The following is a 21038-nucleotide window of genomic DNA, read 5'->3' on the forward strand; positions in this document are numbered from 1 at the left end:
TGACCATGCCACAGAAGAGGGAAGGAAAGAGGCCCAGGGTCCCAGAGGCTCTGTCAGGGCATGTCCCTGATGACTTAAATACATCTCACTAGGTCTCAGCTCTTAACGGTGCCACCTCACAATAATGTTACTCGGCACCATGCCCTTCATGTGGGCAGCACACCACAGCACTTGGTAAATCTCGGGTCTTTTTCAATCTTTTGAACATGCTCTGCTATTCCTATGTCTTTATTGTCTTGAGTCCAGCGTACTCTTGCTTTCCTCTTCTAATTGTACTTTGTTTTTTACTAGGTGGCTGGTGATAGCAGTTGGGCTGGTGAGAGCATACCTGGCTAAGGGGAGCTACCATAGCCTTTATTATTCAATAGAAAGGCCTTTGAAGTTCTTCCAGACAGGAGCCTTACTGGAGGTACGTTTGAGATTTTTGTCACTAATTCCAAATGTTATAAGTAGAAAATATGATACTTATAACCATTACTAAGTATGATAAAATATGCTGAAATAGCCCTATCCTTATTGGATTTGCTTTAAATTTGGAAATTTTGTTTTATGAAATTGATGGTCTTTGAAATATGAAGGAAAAAAGTTAAAATTCCATTTAATGTATTGCTTGGAATATGTTTTATCTCCAGCTTTAAAGGAAATCAAATGATGCAAACTTCTTTTAGAATTTTGAGAGATTCTAGAAGTGCCCTGGTAAGGTGTTGACAGGCTCAGATACTTTCAGGGTCCATATAGCAGGAACGGTGAGCATATTTGGTGGAGGTGGTGTATTGATGATAATAGACAGGAGATTGAGCTGAACCTGCCTGAGGCATCCACATTATTGAAGGCTTTGGAAAGACACTAGAGATTCGCAGTGAGTTTGGTGGTTCCGTGCTTGCCTCGGTCCTCTTTCCTGAGTCAGTGTAGTTTGCGTTGTAAGTGCAGCTGAGAGAAATCCAACTCAAACAATTTTAGGAATAAAGGGATGTCTTGGTCAGGGTTTCTATTCCTGCACAAACATATGACCAAGAAGCAATTTGGGGAGGAAAGGGTTTATTTAGCTTACATTTCCACATTGCTGTTCATCACTGAAAGAAGTCAGGACTGGAACTCAAGCAGGTCAGGGAGCAGGAGCTGATGCAGAGGCCATGGAGGAATATTCTTTACTGGCTTGCTTCTCCTGGCTTGCTCAGCCTGCTCTCTTATAGAACCCAAGACTACCAGCCCAGAGATGGTCCCACCCACAAGGGGCCTTTCCCCCTTGATCACTAACTGAGAAAATGCCTTTCAGCTGGATCTCGTGGAAGCATTTCCTCAACTGAAGCTCCTTTCTCTGTGATAACTCCAGCTGTGTCAAGTTGACACAAAACTAGCCAGTACAATTGACCCCTTGTCAACTTGACACACAAACACATCACTAGTAAGCCTCAACCCTTACATTCTTATTCATCCCCAAGGTCTAAATAACTTTTTTTTTTTAATTTTTTTGTTTGTTTGTTTGTTTTTTGAGACAGGGTTTCTCTGTGTAGTCCTGGCTGTCCTGGAACTCACTCTGTAGACCAGGCTGGCCTCGAACTCAGAAATCCGCCTGCCTCTGCCTCCCAAGTGCTGGGACTAAAGGCGTGCGCCACCACGCCCGGCTCTAAATAACTTTAAACGTCCCAGTCTTTACATATTCTTAAAATTTCAATCTCTTTAAAATATCCATCTCTTTTAAAATCCAAAGTCCTTTTACAATTAAGTCTCTTAACTGTGGGCTCCACTAAAATAGTTTCTCCCTTCAAGAGGGAACATATCAGAGCACAATCACAATCAAAAGCAAAAATTGTTCTCTAACCATCCAATTCTGGGATCCAACTCACGATCTTCTGGGCTCCTCCAAGGGCTTGGGTCACTTCTCCAGCCATGACCTTTGTAGCACACACGTAGTCCTCTAGGCTCCAGATGCCTGTACTCCACTGCTGCTGCTCTTGGTGGTCATCTCATGGTAGTGGCATCTCCAAAACACTGCATGACCCCTTCAGTCCTGGGCTGTCAATTGCAGCTGAGGCTGCACCTTCACCAGTGGCCTTCCATAGCCTCTCACAGTGCTGAGCCTCAGCTGCTCTGCATGACCCCTTCATGCCTTCAAAACCAGTACCACCCGGGTGACCCTTACACATTACCAAGTCCCGCTGCAGCAGGAGTACAACCTTGGCTATCTCTGGAACACAGCCTCTTTGTACTTTTAGAAAACACTTCCCAGAAGATGTCACCTCAACGATGCTGATCTCTTCTTAATCACTGCTAATTTCTTAGCTCCAGCTAACTAGCATCAATAGTCCCAGTAATGCAAAGTTTTTGCTTTAGTAGTTCTGGTATCTTGTTAATCACAGCTGATTCTTCAGCTAACCAGAACTACAGAATCTTCACAATCAAAACAGCAATGGCCCTGAAAAGAGTCTTTAATTTTCCCTCTGAAATTTCACAAGCCAGGCCTCCATTTTTCTACACTGTTCTCAACATTATCTTCCAAGCTCCTACACAACATCTCAGAGCTCTTAACAGCAAATGGGTCTTCTGGCCCAAAGTTCCAAAGTCCTTCCACAGTCCTCCCCAAAACATGGTCAGGTTGTCACAGGAATACCCCACTATGCTGGTACCAATTTGTCTTGGTCAGGGTTTCTATTCCTGCACAAACATCATAACCAAGAAGCAAGTTGGGGAGGAAAGGGTTTATTCAGCTTACACTTCCACACTGCTGTTCATCACTGAAAGAAGTCAGGACTGGAACTCAAGTAGGTCAGGGAGCAGGAGCTGATGCAGAGGCCATGGAGGGATATTCTTTACTGGCTTGCTTCTCCTGGCTTGCTCAGCCTGCTCTCTTATAGAACCCAAGACTACCAGCCCAGAGATGGTCCCACCCACAAGGGGCCTTTCCCCCTTGATCACTAATTGAGAAAATGCCTTACAGCTGGATTTCATGGAGGCATTTCCTCAACTGAAGCTCCTTTCTCTGTGATAACTCCAGCTGTGTCAAGTTGACACAAAACTAGCCAGTACAAGGGATCTTCTGGTCTGAAGCTGATAAAGAAAACTATGGGCTGGAGAGATGGCCCAGAAGTGAAGAGCCCTCGCTGCTGTTTTCAGAAGACCTGGGTTTGATCCCCCAACACCCACATGGTGGCTCACAACTGTCATGTCCCCAGCTCCAGAGGATCTGATGCCTTCTTTTGACCTCCAAGGGCACCTGTCACGCACATGGAAAAACAGTCATAAAAATAAGTTAGTAAAATAATTTTTTAAAAAGATAAAATGTTAACATACAAAATGGAAGAAACAGCTCAGTATTGAGAAGCAATGTTTGACTTTGTTTCTCTTTGTGATTGTCTGAGGCTCTGCTAGTGTTGATAGTCATGATGGGAGGAGGTTCCGTTTTCAGAGCATCTGTGTCAGATGAGCATCTTTGTCAGACAGATCATCTGTGTCAGATAGACAGAGCACTAGGCAGGGCTGCAGTTGGCCCTTTCTATACCAACTTAGACTCTTGCTTGTGGTGTTCAGGGCTTACCTACATACAGGTGTTGAGCACAGGCCCATTTTTCTGGACTATAGATTTTGGTAGTGGGAAGTGGGGCTGAGGACAGTTAGACATGCAAAATCAAAAGCTTTGCATTGTTGTGATGAAACCCCTTGGGTAGTCCAGAGGACATGATACACAGTTTTATTTACTCGTTCTCTGGGACAAACTCAGCATGACATTTGTGTCTCAATGGCAATTTAAAACCCGAACTAGGGAGCAGTGTTTAAGAAAAAAAAAAAACTTATCCGTGAGAGGTATTCTCATTCTCACTGTCAAAAGCAGAAAGTAGAAAGTAAGCTCTCTGTCCTTGTGCCTTGCGCCTGTCGGGGTGCCGTGGCCACTTGGGCATCTCCTCCAGCACTCGCGCCCCCCTAGCTGGGCTGCGGTACCAGCTTAGCAGAATGGCCTTTTATTCCTGGCCCACCATTTTGATTTAGAAAAGAATTAGGCTCTCGGGTTTTTCCTGCTCAAACAGTGTGAGCCCAAGAAAAGCAGCAGATGCTAGTGTGCATCCTCTTTAAGCTTAGAGCCTTGGGGTTCTGTGAAAGGGGGAGAAATAACTAAGTAACACGTTGTCACCTAGTCACACATTGTTCCCTCAGCTGCAGAGACCCTCACTCCTGAGATCAGAGCCATCAGAAACAAAGAAGGGAGCTGCTCACAGTTGGAGCACTTCAGTGATTCATGAGGGGAGTTCCTTGAAGATTTATAATATAAAAATACAAGTTTTAAAATTTAAGCATGTCTTAGGGAAAGTAAATAAATAGCGCAGTACAAATTCACTCCAGAGCCAAGCCTTAGACTTGGATAATTAGCCTGTTCATCTCTGCTGAGTTTTGTAATAGGGATTTAAGAAATAAATTAATTTTTTTTCTTTTTCTTTGTCAGTCTCCACTAAAAACGTATTACATGACAAATCCTGGATTTGGTTTTAAGAAAAAAATTATGCCCCCAAAATGGAAACATCTTTGAGCCCACCCTTCCCTAAGAGAGAAAGAGACAATGGAAATGACTGTGTATGATGAAGCGATGGTTCTAGAGACAAGCAGAGGATGAAGGCTGCAGAGGTCGGTGGAGGCAGGAGCCTCTAACTAGGCTGTAGGGAGAGCCGGCTGTGATGCACTTGTGTGGTACTTAAGAAGGGCTTCGTGACTTACAGCAAACATGGTGTAATCATCAGATGTATGTGTGGCTTAATTATTATTCTATACTGCATTACATGATAGGATGCGACCATTCATTAATCTAGATAAGTTAGCTACTCTATCTGTGTGCTGACTGATGTGCTTTAGTGGGGCCTTTGGGAAAAGGCTTAAAAAAGAAATGTAAGTCAGTTGTTCCCAAGAAATTCCAGATCTTTTTAGGAATATATAAAAGACTTAAAAATATTTAGTAGGCAAGCCCAAATGGTCATGTAGCAATGTGTTATGAATATGAAACAGCACTCAAAATAGGTTACTTTTTTCTTTTTTTAAAATATTTATTTATTCACTTATATATTTAATGTATATGAATATATTGTAGCTGTCTTCAGACACACCAGAAGAGAGCCTCAGATCTCATTACAGATGGTTGTGAGCCACCATGTGGTTGCTGGAAATTGAACTCAGGACTTTCAGAAGAGCAGTCAGTGCTCTTAACCACTGAGCCATCTCTCTAGCCCCCCAAAATAGCTTACTTTCTGAGGAACTTTATTTATATATTTATTTATTTTTGCAGAATGGATACATTGAGTTGGTGGTAAAACTTTTTTTTTAAGGAAGTACCATGTACATACGAGGCTAATACTCTTAACACTGAGCTATGAGCTCAGAGGTTTTAGTAAAATTGACAGAAACCTCAACTTTATTTTACCTACCTATCCAAGAACATGTTGAGTATTTTTTTTCAATTTTTTATTAGATATTTTCTTCCTTTACATTTCAAATGCTATCCTGAAAGTCCCCTATATCCTCCCCACACCCTGCTCCCCTTCCCAGAGTATTTTCTTAATAAATAAATTCCAAAATTATTGTACAGGTAGTATTTAAGTGTTTGGTTAATGAATACTGTGAAAATTAAGCCCTTGCTAAAAAGGAACTAACTTAAGGCCTGGAGAGGGCTCTGGCAGTACACACACCTAGCATGCACAAGGCCTGGCATGTACTCCACAACAAAACAGAGCAAGCAGACAAACAAAAGCCTTCAGTCTTGTGGGAGGTGATTGTATGAGGGCTGTTGGCTGGAGATCAGGGGAACTCCCTCACTTAACCATCAAGAGGGACCTGTTGTCTTTAGCATAGCCTATAAATAAAAATAAAGGGGAGGAATGTAGTTGGGCTGCAGGAATGGCCCAGACTCGGGCTGAAACAACCTAGTGAGCCCAGGTATTCATGCTCCATCACTTTTATCTGCCATTCTCCCTGTGCACGCTGGCTTCCTGTTTCCAGTGCCAGGTGATAATAACAATTATGCAGCTCTTGGAGCCAAGATGAGCACAGCTGGCTGGAAGCAGAGCCTTAGTTCTGTATCTTAGTGAGGAGCTAGTGGGTTCAGCTTGGATCACTTGTGATCCTAGATGGTCACTTCTAGGCAGGAAGCAAGACTGCAGAAATGATCCAGAAAGGGAGGAGGGGAAGGGAGGGACAGCTTTTAGTGTAAGATACTAGATGAAGCTAAGAAGATTCTTACTAAAGTTTTCACAAGACACACGATAGAATGAACGTGTTGTATCTTATTATATATAATATATAATATACATGTGTGTATATATAAAGATACACACACATATATATCTTGTTTTGTGTGGAAGGGAGCACTGGGAGTTGAACCCAGGGCCTTCTACATACCAGGTTAATACTGTTCACAGTGTTGATAATTATATATAATAGTGTTTAATTTATTTCTCTATGGAGTTTTGCTGTATTTTTTTTTTTAAGTGGATTTTCCAGGCTGGTCTCTCTGTCCTGGGTTTAAGCAGTCCTGTCTCAGTCTTTCAAAGCACTGGGCCTACAAACATACACCACCATATCTGGCTTTAGTATGATTTATAAACCGTAAACGTTAATAATCAGTATTTTTGGCCAAGAGATCAGAGTACAAATAATATAATGTACCTCGGGTCAAGCTTTGAGTCATCTGTGCTGGTTAACATGAGCAGCATCAGCATACCTTTAAATGCCACTCACAGATTACAAAATGCGATAGATGAATTGTTGGTGGATGAGTTATTGGTGGTGTCTCCCACTGTGTGAACCGTGAAACATGATGTGAGAACGGAAGGCAGACACAGCGTCAAGGGATGATGTGAGTCCTTTGACCTGAAGTGTCTAGGACACAGTCTGTAGAGGCTGAAGATTAGTGGAAGTGACTGCTAGCAGGTGCAGGATTTCCTTTTAAAGGGATGGAAATGTAACTAGTGATTGCACGACTGCAGTGACCAGAGACACTGAATTGCACACTTAGTTTGGGTGGTTTAGTGTAGTGAATTATATCTGGCTGTAAAGATGCTGCTTGTCTAAAGTGTTCTGTGGGTTGGTTCTGGCTTTGGATTTTGGCTTTGGATTCCTGGTAGTCATTGATAAGGCAGACTTCCTCCAGCTTGACCAAGTAGAGATTGATATTAGCATGGGATAATAGAGTTTATGATTGAGTCCCAGGGTCAGTACTATACACACAAATTGGAGTTGGAGTTACAGTCGTGGTAGCTTAGTAGTTGTTTGTTTTTAATCATGTTTTGTTTTGGACTGGGATTGAACCTTGGATCTCATGCGTGCTACATAAGCACCATTCTACTGAATTATATCCCTAGCCTTCCCTTTAAAACATTTGATTTGGACAAACAAGATGGCTTAGTGGGGCCAGGTGTGGTGGCGCACACCTTTAATCCTAGCACTCGGGAGGCAGAGGCAGGCGGATTTCTGAGTTTGAGGCCAGCCTGGTCTACAAAGTGAATTCCAGGACAGCCAGGGCTACACAGAGAAACCCTGTCTTAAAAAACAAAAAACAAAACAAAACAAAAAAGATGGCTTAGTGGGTAAAGACATTTCCTGCCCAAGCTTGGGGACCTGAGCTCATTCCTGGAAACCCACATGATGGAGGGAGAGAACTGACGCCACAAAGTTGTCATCCGACCTTGACACATATGCTCCCACACACTAATATTACACAGTTTTTAAAAAACAGAAAATGTTTCTTTTGAGACAGTATCTTACGTTGCCCAGGTTGCCCTTTAGCCCCATCTATAGCCCAGCCATGCCTGGAACCTGTCTCATCCTCATGAGTGGAGAGGACTGACTGTAGGCCTGCATGGGAGAGGTCTGGCCAGAATGGCAGTTTAAACTGGTTCCTAGGCAAAGCTGGATTGCTGAATGCTTTGGGTTAAAATAGGAGTGCTTGTTGGCTGTGTCCCAGGACTGGGAGTTCGTTTCTTTGCTTAGACCTGTTTGGCTGGTAAAAGCCATGTTGATTGCTATGCACCTCTTTCCTGGTCCTTTTACCTCCTAGTCCCCTCCGGATCCTTCTGCTGTGTAGAACCCCTTGTCTACAGTAAGGGGAAACATGTAGGTGTTTTTCTTACCTTTTCTTAGAGTTGATCTATGGCTGGTTTTGAAAAGCAGAATTAGTTTGGGGTGCTGTGAGAGACCGCAGAGACCTTCTGTCACATCTTGAAACCCCACTGGCACATTCTCGGCTCTACTTCTGTATTTTAGTCAGAGTCTACATGCCTCACTTCTCCCCTTCAGATCCCTAATGAAATTGGGAATGGATTTGAATGCCTTTAAAACAGAGGAACATCTTAACTGCTGTGTCTTTAAAAAGAAGGCTTCCAGTTTATCCCCTGAGTGTTTCTGGGCCTGTGGCTCAAACCTTGTCTGTCTGCTGTTCTCCTGTTAGCTTCCAAGGTGTGTCCCTAAGAGAGCTGCATGCTCCAGGCACAGTACCGCTTTGCTTCTGTGAACTGGTCTGGGCATAGTTCACAAGAGACCAGTTTGTCCTCTTTGTGGGAACCTGTTGATTTTCCAAAAACAGTTTTATGTCTTAAGGGACGTTTGGAACAATCTGCATGTACTTGTTAGACTCCCTTTATTCTGAAGATTGCTTTTAAGAGAACAGATCTCTAAACGAGTTTGGAAAGGCTAGCTGAACCAGTCATGTGGAGTCATCTAGTACAAACTTGTCGAACAGCCCAGAAAAACCAGCTTCAGAAACGGTGAGAACGGGATGGGAGAAAATGCATTTGGATGTAAAGTGTCACAACATTTGACAGGAAGAGGGAGTCTGTAGGAAATAGGCGCCCACCCACACAGGTGTCACTGCTTGACAACTGAGCAAATAGAAGTTAAGTAATACAGTGCTCACAGAAGCGAGGAAGCTAATGACTTTAGAAACAGAGTGTGCTAAAATTAAAAAGGAAAGCCAAAACCAACAACAACTACCCTAAATATATCCACAGTGACTGCAGGGCAGGAAGGAGACTGTAGTGAACTAAGCAGTAACCCAAAGGCTTAGGAGAGTGGTTATTTCCAGTCACAGAGCATCAGGTAAAGCAGGCTCAGCAGAAGCCATTGAGAGTTGTGTAGAGCTCACCATTTGAGAGGTTAAAAAAAAAAAAAAAACATGTTTCGATCTGGGCTGCCTGGCACAGCATAGATGTGTTATGCTGATGGACTGGCTAGGCAGTGCATGGCACTAGATCGGGGAGGCATAAGTCTGTTAGTGTTAGAACCTGTGTGTCCACAGAACTGACAGCAGGAATAAAACCTTTAAATGAGTAAGACTACCCAAAAAATAGAAAAATTAGAATGTATAATTCAAAGTAATTGTGGAGGAAAAAACCATACAGAGATGTTTGTGAACTAATAAAAGGCTGGTTATTGACAGTTTATGGCAAACCACAGAGGAGCTTTTCTGCCAGGAAAGAAAACCTTACTCCTTCTGAACTTCTCTTTAAGTTCTTAAACTTAGAACAAAGATCACAATTTTTAGAAGAAAAGAGACTTGGAATGAAACAGTAAAAGCAACTAAGAACCTTAGACTTCGACCTTTCTAGGAAACAAAATCCATTCAGGGCTAGGTGAGAACATTCTGGTTCCTCCTAAGGAGACACCATGACCTCTAGGTGGAGGCGGTCTGGTTCCTCCGGACTCGGGAAGAGAATCGAAGTGCATGCAGCTGTCTACAGAAAGAATACATTCTTCAGCTCTGTGTATTTGAGCTGTCTGCTTAATAATGTCTCAGATCTGTGCTGTTCAGTACAGTAGCCACTAGTCACATGGTTGTGGAGCCCTTGAGATGAGGCTGGTAGGACTGAGAAACTTGTTTGTTTTTTTTTTTTTTTTAAGATTTGTTTATTTTATATATGTGAGTACACTGTCCCTGTCTTCAGATATACCTGAAAAGTGCATTGGATCCTATTACTGATGGTTGTGAGCCACCATGTGGTTGCTGGGAATTGAACTCATGACCTCCAGAAGAGCAGTCAGTGCTCTTCCCTGATGAGCCACCTCTCCAGCCCCGAGAAACTAAATTTTAAATTTCATTTCCATTCTGGTAGGCACATATGACTAGTGAGTGACGCCTGCACCACCCAGGATAAGTAGATCCTGATCTAGATTGCAGACTGCCCAGGTGGAATTTCCTGAGTTTAGATTCTGCCAGGACAGAAGGAAGGGAAGGATGGTGAATGAGGCAAGGGAGAGGGGACTGCTATAAATGGTGTGTCACTTGAACTTTGGAAGCTTCTTTATTCATATGTTTAGAACAATGGGGCGAATATTAAAATATGTGTGTGTGTGTGTTCAGATTAGGGAAATGTGTAATATAAAAACAAAATCTGTGGGTGCTGGAGAAGGGCTCAAAGGGCATGTGTCAGACCATTGTCAGTGCTGCCCTTGGGGGCGGGAGGTGCAGGGTCTGAATAAGAGATGTCTGAGTCTACTTTCTGTGCTTTATTATACATTTACGTACCTCTCATATGAATCTTGAAAGACACAGTAAAGTCTATGTAATAGCATGCAATGGAGAACAGGATAGGTGAGGAAAATAGGATTAAAACAGTGTAAATAAAGACAGCTTAGACAGATCAAGAATTCAGTCTGACACCCTGGCTTGAGAGCTTGGGGTCAGAGACACATAACTGAGATCTGTATTTGCTGCACAGATCTACAGAAGTGGAAAATGACAAGGCAGGGGCTGCAAGTCCCAGGTTCAGTCTCAGCACCCATAGCCCACTTACCTCCCAACTGTTTTAACTCCAGCTCCAGATGAGCTGTTGCCTGTACCAGCATCTGTGGGCACCAGACATGTATGTGAAGACTAAATTATATACATGAATGCAAAACACTTATACACAGAAAGTAAAAATAAATAAATCTTAAAAAACAGAGAGCATGACAGGAGAATTACAAAAAGCTTACCTGACACAGACAAATAGCATAAATAACTGCTCTGCCACAGTATATGTGACGCCCTGGTTTCAACTCTCAGCGCCACAGAAAGGTAGGTGGGGAGGAAACAAAAGAAAGGCAGGGCCAGACTAGATGGCCGGAGCTGAGGCTGGAAGGCTGTGAGTTTGAGACCAGTCTTGGTTGAGTAGTAACTATCACAAGAGGAGCATACCCAGGAGAAGGGAGGGAGGACAACGATCACAGCATAAGATAAAGTTGGTTTCTCAACAGGCTTAGGAGTTAGGTGTTGTCTGTAGCAGGAACAAGAGAAGGTTTGATGAGCAAATGTTTATCTGAACAGAGAAACAATGTGTAGAGAAGATGTTTATCTGAACAGAGAAACAAAATGTGTAGAGAAGCTGGCAGAAGTGCTTGAGAAGTTGCTAGATATAGAACTCTGCAGACACAGGCGGTTAGGGCTTATGTAGCTGCGGCACAGGAACTGGGTTCCTGAGTGGGAGGCCGGAGCTGTAAAGGAGGAATCGGCAAGAGAAGAAAGGAGACCAAGACAGATTTCTGATCAAGGCCCAATGTTTAACTAAGAGTCTGTGCTTACAAAGTGGGGGAGGCCCATCCCCTGCCACGCCAGGCTTCTTGATGCTTTGTTGCCAAGTTGTTAGCACTAGTCTGCCAGAGCAGTGAGCATTAGGTCGTCAATTCCACAGGTTGTCAGCCGACTTGGGACTATCTCAGGAAGACAGGTTCAGCCTCTCAGTGGGCAGGGCCACTCAGGTAACAGCAATAGAATGGAAGACTCCACACCAGGTGGTCTCATTCACAGTGGCCCTTGGGGAGACTACAGACTTAGGCAGTTTAGGTTGGTTAGCATGGTGGCCTGCTCTCTGAGCAGTGAGCACACTGGATTAAATTCTCTGTTTCCTTCAGTGTTAAGTTCTGTGAGGCTTTAGCACTCCACTCTCAGAAAATGAAAAGTAAGCAATTAGTCAAGATAGTGCTACAAGATAGTGAAATTAAGTAACAATGAGAAAATATTGGCTACTAGGGAAATTTCACTTGTCTCCTTCAGTGGATGTAAAAGGATTTTGGAAAAACATTTGGGGTCTCTGAAGGTGATCAGTAAATGGGCGTTGTTTTCTTCCTGCTTATTTTGGCTTTTTGCTTATGTTCTAAACATTTAGAAAGGAGTTGGATGAGAAGGTGAGGAATAACCTGTTACTGAAGGCCAAGCTGGTAGGCATGCTCTTTGCTCCTCGCCGGACCCTGAAAATGGCTTACACAGCCCAGCACATCCTGGCCTGGACGGATCCATGAGAACCTAGGGTTCTTTTTTCAAGAACTTATTTTTTTAACACATTCATTGTTCAAGATACAGATTTCATTATTGTTAGGTTTCAAAGCTGGGACAACTGGCCTAATTAACATGCCTAATTTAACTGTGCCTAATTAACATCAAAGCAGCCCTCTCCAGGTTCACCCTGCATCTGCACCCTCGCTACTTGTTACAGGGCTGTCTGTCACCTGCAGGAAGGTAGCTATACATACTTTAGCAAAAGCTATACTTTATTATGCTGAGGGCCATCACATAATGTTCACACTCTGAATTCCTAACTACCGCCTGCTAAGCCTATCTCCCCAAGGCTACTTACCTGTGTGATGCATCTTAGCTGAGGGTCTCTGGTTTGAGGGTTAGGGTCCTAGGGGGATTCTCCAGCCGCAGGGCCGCAAGGGTGATGTCTCTCTAGATGTGCAGAGCAGAACACTGCTCTTGGTCTGCGTATATACTGTCCAGTAGGCATCATGGGGTTCTAGGACTGTGTCAGGTTATCTTGAGTGAGTGATGTTCTAAAAGGCATCTTTTACTGTGCTCATTACAAAGGCCCTCCTAGCTGGAATACTCCACTGCTGACCCTAAACTCTTCTTGTGCAGGTTGCTGGGCAGCCCTTCCCTATATAATCCAACCATTTTGGTTATCTGTCCTCTTTATATCTGGTGTCCTGGCTGCTGCACCTGGTTTCTCCTCTTCTTCCCTTCCCTTCCCCTCCCCCTCTCCTCTCTTGATTCAGGGTCATGTCCCTGCCTCTGGCTATGCTCTCCCACGTGTCTACAATAAACCTCCTCCCTCCTACTCAGGACCAGTCAAGTTCCGTTTTCCTTTTATTTCTCTCCTCCCCTTCCCTCCCCTCCCCTCCCCTCCCCTCCCCTCCCCTCCCCTCCCCTCCCCTCCCCTCTCCTCCCCTCCCCTCCCCTCCCCTCCCCTCCCCTCCCCTCCCCTCCCATTCATCTGGTTTCAAAACAAAGGTACAAAGAGAATAACAGAATGGTTGGATTATATAGAGAGGGTCCTGAGGGATGCTTGGGAAAACCTGGTGGCCAGGTCTGCTTTGATATGTTAATTAGGCATCTCTGCCCTTTGTCCTAGGCTGGAGACCCAAGGATACCGGTTTTATACCACATATACCCACCCTTTCCTCTCCCCCTGCCCTGCTGGTCCCCTTCTATATAAAGGCACTTTATGGAAATTTCTGCTGAGACTGAGCTCAGCACACCCTAGTCATTCCTTCCAAATTTATTACCAGTTCGAGTCATCCTTTCCTGAGGTAAATAAATAAAAAGGTGGAGAAAGGCCAGCAAGATTTTGAACAAACTCTGCTCATGGCCACCAGAGGAAGGAAAAGTGCTTCCTTCTGACAGAAGCTGCCATGGACACTCATTGTTAAAAAGAGATAGAGCAGAAGGTGCATGTTGTTTATAAGCTTCATGCCTGAAAGTTGTCCTGTTAACATTTTGCTGTCTGTCCCTCAAGACTACATGTTAGAGTTGGGAGCATAGCTCAGGGGTATAGCACCTACTTAGCATAGGAAAGATCTTGGGTTTATTCCTCAGCACAAGGGGAAAGGTTACATGTTATATGCATGAATTTTAGGCAAAAATGGGATACAAATCTGTATATGGCATTATATTTTCCAAAACGAATCAAATTTTGATAAATGTACACAGTTAAGTATGTGCTGCTGCACAGCGGGAAGGACTCTAATAGTAGATGTGACTTAGGAGTGGCCCAGCTCTGGTTTCTATTCTGTCTGGAAGTTCTGTCTGGTTTGAGGCTGAACCCCCAGCACCTGCATGTTGAGCTGTAGGCAGTTGAAGCAGGAGAGCATACCTGACCCATACTGAGCTGGTCTGATTGTTCCCCTCCTACATGGGTTCCTGGTCACCTGACACTTGTTACACTCTATGTAGTGCTTTGTTGTTATTTCCTTACCTTAGATTAGGGATGGAATTGGAGGGGCTGCAGAGATGGCTCAGTGGTTAGGAGCACTGGCTGCTCTTCCAGAGGACCTGGGTTCAGTTCCCAGTAGCCACATGGTGGCTGACAACCATCTGTGACTACAGTTCCAAGGGATATGGGATCCTCTTTTGGCATCAGCCATGCATGTGGTGTACAGACAGACTTGTTGGCAAGATACCCATGCTTATTAAATAATGAAATAATTTTTAAAGATGACACCTGTCTTTGTTAGGATTTCCAAGGCAACTTGAACTTTACAGCTTCTTGTTCCAATGTGTGGGATCCACACATAATCTTCTGGGCTCTTCCAAAATGTTTGGGCCACTTCTCCAGCTCTATCATCTGTAGCTCTCTAGGCTCTGGTCAACTGTGCTCCACTGCTGCTGCTGTTCTTTGTGGTCATCCCATGGTACTGATATCTTCAACACACTGGGGTTTTCCACTGCAGCTTTTCCCCAACAGCCTCTCATTGTCTCTTCTTGGTGCTAACCCTCAACTTCTTTGTATGACCCCATCAGTCCTGGCCTTCAACTGACACAGAGGCTGCAGCCTTTCCTGAGCCTCAGCTGCTCTCCATGACCCCTTCAAAGCCATTAGCATCTGGGTAATTCTTACACATTAACAAGTCTGGCTGCCAGCACAGGCCTATCTCTGGAACACAGCTTCTTTGTGCTCTCAGAAAACACTTTCTGAAAGATTTTACCGCAGTGATACTGGTCTCTTTAATCACTGCTGAATTTCTTAGCTTCAGATAACTAGCATCAGCTTACCTAGTAACCTGTTCTATTTTTGACTCTAAAGCCAAAGCAACATGACCCAAACTGCCAAGTTTTGCTGCTTGCTGGAGCTGGAAAATGGTCCCCTTGTTTTATTACATTTTCACCAGCTTTCTTTCTGTTTTCCAACTCCTTCACTGCCTAAGCTTAGCTCTCCTGGAACTTGCTTTGTAGACAGACTTTGAACTTAGATATTTTCTGGATGCCTCTGTCTTCAGAGTGCTAGGATCAAAGGCATGTTTTACCATGCCTGGACTTAAGATTTAAAAACAATCAAACAAACAAAAAAACCCTGGGGGCTGGAGAGATGGCTCAGAGGTCAGAGGTCCTGAGTTCAATTCCCAGCAACTACATGGTGGCTCACAACCATCTGTAATGGGATCCAATGTCCTCTTCTGGTGTGTCTGAAGACAGCTACAGTGTATTCATATAAATAAAATAAATAAATAAACCTTTTAAAAAAAAAAAGACCCTGGAATTTGCTCTCTAGTCTAATTTTGAACTAAGAGATCTGCTTGCCTCTGTCTCCTGGGATTAACGGCATGTATGTATCTGTTGTTTGTAGTTTTAAATACACGCTACTGCCTTTGCCAGGAAGCTGCAATGGCACTCTGGGCCTCCTGGCTCTCTTGTTCATCCCAGCTTAGCTCCGCTGCCAGCACTGACCTGCCTTCTCTCTCTATCCACCTTTGCTCCGAGGATGAAAAACACTCAGACAGCTTTGTTACTTTAGAATTTGCCTGCTAGCACAATTGCTGGACTCAAATACCTTCCGCTTGGAAATGCATGCCCTTAACAGTTTATTATCTTCATCGCTCCTTAAGTCCTAAGCTTAATGGCTTGTATCAGCTAGCCTCAGCCGACCTCCTTGGCCATTCACTGGTAGCAGAGGCCTCTGGTTCTAGCTTCCTGAGATCTTACTTGATTGCTGTGTCCTCCTTACAAAGCTTGGCCGAAAAGCTCCTCTCTTTCCCTGCATCTCCCTTTTCCTATTGGGACCCATAAGTCCCACCTATACCTTCCATCCAGCAATTGCCTCCAGGCCTTCTTTATTGACAAAATCAAGAACTAATTAGGGAACCAGACCTTAGTATCAGCAACTCCCCCTTCATGTAATACCATGCCTGGACCTATGCTTCAAAATCTGAATCAAAAGTCTGTGTCATCTCATGTCCAGATCCAAATTTTAAAATCCTGTGTCTTCAGCCCCAAGGTCTGGATCATAGTTGTGTCCTCCATTTCTGGATTGTAGTTCATTCATTAGGCAAGTTGACAACCAAGAATAGCCATTGTAATATTTCTGTCTTAGTTAGGGTTTTACTGCTGCAAACAGATGCTATGACCAAGGCAACTCTTATAAGAACAACATTTAATTGGGGCTGCTTACAGGTTCAGAGGTTCAGTCCATTATCATCAAGGCAGGAACATGGCAGCATCCAGGCAGGCATGGTGTAGGCTGAGCTAAGAGTTCTACATCTTCATCAGAAGGCTGCTAATGGAAGACTGACTTCCAGGCATCGAGGAGTATTAGCCCAGGCCCACAGTGACACACCTACTCCAACGAGGCCACACCTCCAAATAGTGCCATTCCCTTGGCCAAGCATATATAAACCATCACACTATCCCTTGTCAATTTAACATACACTCATAGCTCCTTACGTCCAAATGAAAACAATGGTCAGGTCATACATAATAACACCTAACAGGACACAATTATCGTTCAACTTTAAATGCATAATCAATAAGCTCATCTGGGTGGGATCTTGCCCCAGGCTACCACACCCTTAATTTCATTTAATATCCTTGAACACAGGATTTAGCTCCATTTCACTTCCTGGTGCCCCTTTAATCCTTGAACCATACATTTTGTATTTTTCCGTTCTAAGCTTGCTCCACTCCTCATAAGAGTGGATTACAGATAAAGTCTATGCTAGGCTTATTTGAGATTTCCTTTGTCAATGCAATTAATCTAAATTTTTTTTTTCTCCTTAGCCTAAGGCAGACCCTCCAGACAAGGGCAAAAAGCAGCCACATTCTTCAGCAAATTATGACAGAACAATCTCTAGCAACATCCTAAAATCTTTCTCCTCTGAAACCTCTTGTGTCAGGGCCCACAGTTTAAATCACCCTCAGTAACACTGTCTTCCATGCTTCTAGTAGTATGGCTCATTAGCCTCCTCTTGAAGGTTTCCATTGCTTTGCTAATCCAGTGTCCCAGAATCTACTTTCCTCCAAACAAAAGCAGGCCTATCACAGCATTACTCCAGTCCCTGGTACAAACTTCTATCTAGGGTTTCCATTCCATGACCAAGGCAACTCTTATAAGGACATTTAATTGGGGCTGGCTTACAGTTTCAGAGCTTCAGTCGATTACCATCATAGTGGGAAGCATGGCAGCATGCAGGCAAAGATAGTACTGGAGGAACTGAGAGTTCTGTCTTGATCCAAAGGCTGTTGGGGGTTGGTCTGGTGCTGCTGTGTATTCAAATGCTAAATTCTGTACCCCAAGATCTGGTTGATCAAAAATGAACAAATTCCTACACAAACCTTTGTTGTGCAAACCTTATTCCCCAATTTAAAACCATTGGTTAAATAAAAAGGGTTACAACCAATTATTGGGCAGAATAGAGAGAAGTGGAGTTTGAGTTACCTGGTTGGGGGTTGCAGGGAGGGTCCACAGGAGAAGAAGTAAGGAGAGAGAGAAGGAGCACAGAGGATAGAGAGACAGGAGGACTTCATTAATCATGATGGACTAGTGGCATGTGCCGGGGTGCTAGATTGAAATGCTCCCCAGAAGAGCAGACTGCTGGAGCAGAGGTAACCCAGAAAGATTCAAACAAGTATTTAGGGAGTGCAATTGGGGAGAGTAGCCATTCTGGCGTTAGAGAATTAGGTTAGGGGTAATTGCCCAGTAATCATGCAGAGCCTAGTAAATAAATCATAGTTTAAGTCTCATTCATTTGAAGCTAGGTGGGGATAACCAGAATTCATATATTTTATAGAAGGCAGCCAGGGGAGACTCTTTCTTCTCCAGGCAGCCTGGAAGAGGCTCGCTTTACACATTGGGAGGAGCTTGAGCATAGAGACCTCAAAGCCCACTCCACCGCGATACACTCCCTCTGACAGTGACACAGCCACACCTCCTAATAGTGCCACTCCCCATAGGATAAGTACTCAAACACATGAGTATGGGGTCCCAAACCTATTCAAACCACCACTAAATGGAAAAATTTGTTGGTAACTCACAAAATTTCCTCAGTTCAAATCTTAAAAATGAATTTCTAAATAGCTATTGTACAAGATGGCTGTACACCTGTACCTATAATGATCACCTTTATAAACCCATCCTTTAGCCTCCTTCAAGCCTGCATATGTTGGATCTAAGGCTACTGTCCTTCTAGTAAATAAACTGAAGTTAAAATTTAAAAATAAATTTAGTATTTTTTTGTAGGTAGATGTTGTGGCGTTCAAGTCCACTGAGAAAGACCAAAGACTTGACTCAGTTCGAAATTAGAGCGTCTTACTAGGGAGCCCACTCACTTTGTGTCAGAGTGAAGATTTGTTCTGCCTTTTCCCCACATCCCCCAGGCTAGCCTCTCGTAGGGTATACTAATACCGAAAACCTGTTAGATCAAAGGCAGGCTGTTAGAGAAAAGGCTTAGAATGATGTCGGCTTTATTGCTGCACCCTAAGCTCCACACAAAGGTGTTGGCATGAAGACATCAGGGAGGCTGGCTGGTTTCTTAGCAGGCAGAATCCATTGCCTTATATCTGGCATTTGGGGTTCTTACTTCCTAGCTGTTGGCTGTAGGTCGTTGTCACTCAGGGACTGTTCTGCAGTCCTTGCACAAGCCCCCCACCTCCAACTCCCCAGCCTGCGTGCATGCTGTATTGAGTCCATGTTACACAGGCCTGGCTTGCCTTGCTGCCTCCTGCCAGAGAAGACTGATGCTCTTTCAGCTCTCTCTTGTCCTCTCTTTCCAGTTCTGAGACTCAAACTGAAGGTCACATACATGCTAGAAAGCTATTAAAGTGTGCTAGTGGTTGGGCCATGGCCACCCACATCATCTTGTACCTTAAAATCAGTTGACTTACCATGCCTGTAGTTAGCAACTAGGGAGGAAGCTGAGACAGGAGGATTGCTGGCAGATTTGAGACCAGCCTGATTATATAGTGAGTTCCAGTTCAGCCTGGTCTACAAAGCAAGGTGTTACCTATAAATTCATTCATTTATTAATTTATTAATTGACATTTTAATTACATTAGCAAAATCTCTATTCTACAATACCTAGATTGAATTTGTAGACAGATAGCCGTAACCTTGGGAGAATTCTGTGTGCTAATACCCTTAATTTGAAGAATAAAGCTAGTGAGAAGTAAGTTAGTGCATCAAGTGCTATGGCATTCCTAGCCTGCATACTTGGCTGAGGATGTTTCAGAGTGCTGGTATTGTTACCAAAAACACACCTGATGAGACTGCCTGGACATAGGGAGTAAGGGACGGGAGGTTACTACTTAAGACTTAGGTATTAAATCAGCAGGGTAGCTCCGCTGAGTGCTGCACACCTTTAAACCTAGCTTGCAGGAGGATCTCAGTGAGTTCAAGGCCAGCCTGGTGTATTTAGCAAGTTCCAGGTTAGCCAAGGCTATGTGGTAAGACCTTGTTTCCAATAAATAAATAAATATGAAAAATAAAAAGTTAGGAACACTTTCTTTAACATAGACTAATAACATTTCATGTTATTTGTGTGATGATGAGAAATTTCAGTTGTGAAATAGAAGTTTTATTTGGAGATAGCTTTGGTTTTTAAATTACTATTGTTATTAGTATTATTTTTGTGGTTTTATATATATATGTGAATATAAGTACACATGGAAGCTGGAAGCCAGAGGACATGTTAGGTGCCCACCTTTGTTTTTTGACTCAGGTTCTTGCTGGTGTGAAAGTGTGGCTTTCTCCTCACCAGTTCTTATGCATTCATTTATTTATTCTCTGTGCTCTGGGGACTGAATTTCAGTGTTGTAAGCACTTCACTGACTGACCTCCCTTCTCAGCTCTGGTTTTGAATAGTTCCTGAAAGTGCCTCCAGCCTGCTTTCTAATAACTGTTACCCCCTGCAGTGCTGTGGGTCCATTTTTGTTCTCTCTCTCTCTCTCTCTCTCCCCACTATGTAAAGAATATGGTATTCAAGGAATTTTTGTATACTAGGTCCAGGATTTCAGGACAGAAGGATAAATTTTCTATACTTCTTATTTGACCTCTTGGAAGATTACTTTTATGTTGGTTTTTTTATAAGTAAATAAGATGTAGTTAATCTGAAATAAAATTCAGTTATCTATTATCTTTCCTTTTCTACTTTTTTTTTTTTTTTTTTTTTTTTGGAGACAGGGTTTCTCTGTGTAGCCCTGGCTATTCTAGATCTCATTCTGCAGACCAGGCTGGCCTTGAACTTAGAGATAGGACTGCCTCTGCCTCCCAGATGCAGGGGTTAAAACCTGAGCCATCACTGCCTGACCTTGCTTTGGTATGTTTCTGTTACTGCTTATCTTAATGATGTTTTTGTTTCTAGTGTTAGTCCTGTTTGTATTTGTTAGTACTTGCTCAGAGTGATTTCTGGAACTTTTATTTAGTTTTAAATTTTTATTCTTTGTTTTTATGGATGTAGGCACAGGAGGCACAGTGCACGCGATGGAGTCAGGCCCCTCTATCTGCCTTTCCAGCAGGCCATGGGCCCTGCACAGACTTGTTGTCCAGCTTGTACAGCAGGCCCTGACCTGCAAAGCCATCTCACTGGCCGCTGGAAATTGTGTTTTTAAACCCAAAAGTATTTATCATGAGTTAATATTGTATCTGGTTGTTGTTATATCTTTATGTCCAAGAGCATTTACATACTGAAATACATATTTTTAATGAAGTTATTTTCTTTTTATTTCTTCTTTGCGTATCATTGAGGATAGTTTTTGAAATATTGTGTAAGTAGTTCATATCAGGTATGAGTTCATCAGGAAGGTGAAAGGGGACATTGCACAATTGTGT

General features: G+C 43.3%; 1 protein-coding gene across 1 annotated transcript in view; it reads left to right on the forward strand.

Annotated features, from left to right (window-relative positions):
* Nucleotides 1–21038, forward strand: part of Hacd2 (3-hydroxyacyl-CoA dehydratase 2) — an 86770-nt gene that overhangs the window by 3113 nt on the left and 62619 nt on the right. Inside the window, exon 2 of the mRNA NM_023587.2 lies at nt 292–409. Coding sequence (NP_076076.2) covers nt 292–409 — 118 coding nt within the window. The remainder of the gene's footprint in view (nt 1–291; nt 410–21038) is intronic.

The sequence above is a fragment of the Mus musculus genome, chromosome 16 (genome assembly GCF_000001635.26).
Source record: "Mus musculus strain C57BL/6J chromosome 16, GRCm38.p6 C57BL/6J".
In the NCBI taxonomy this organism is placed as follows: Eukaryota; Metazoa; Chordata; class Mammalia; order Rodentia; family Muridae; genus Mus; species Mus musculus.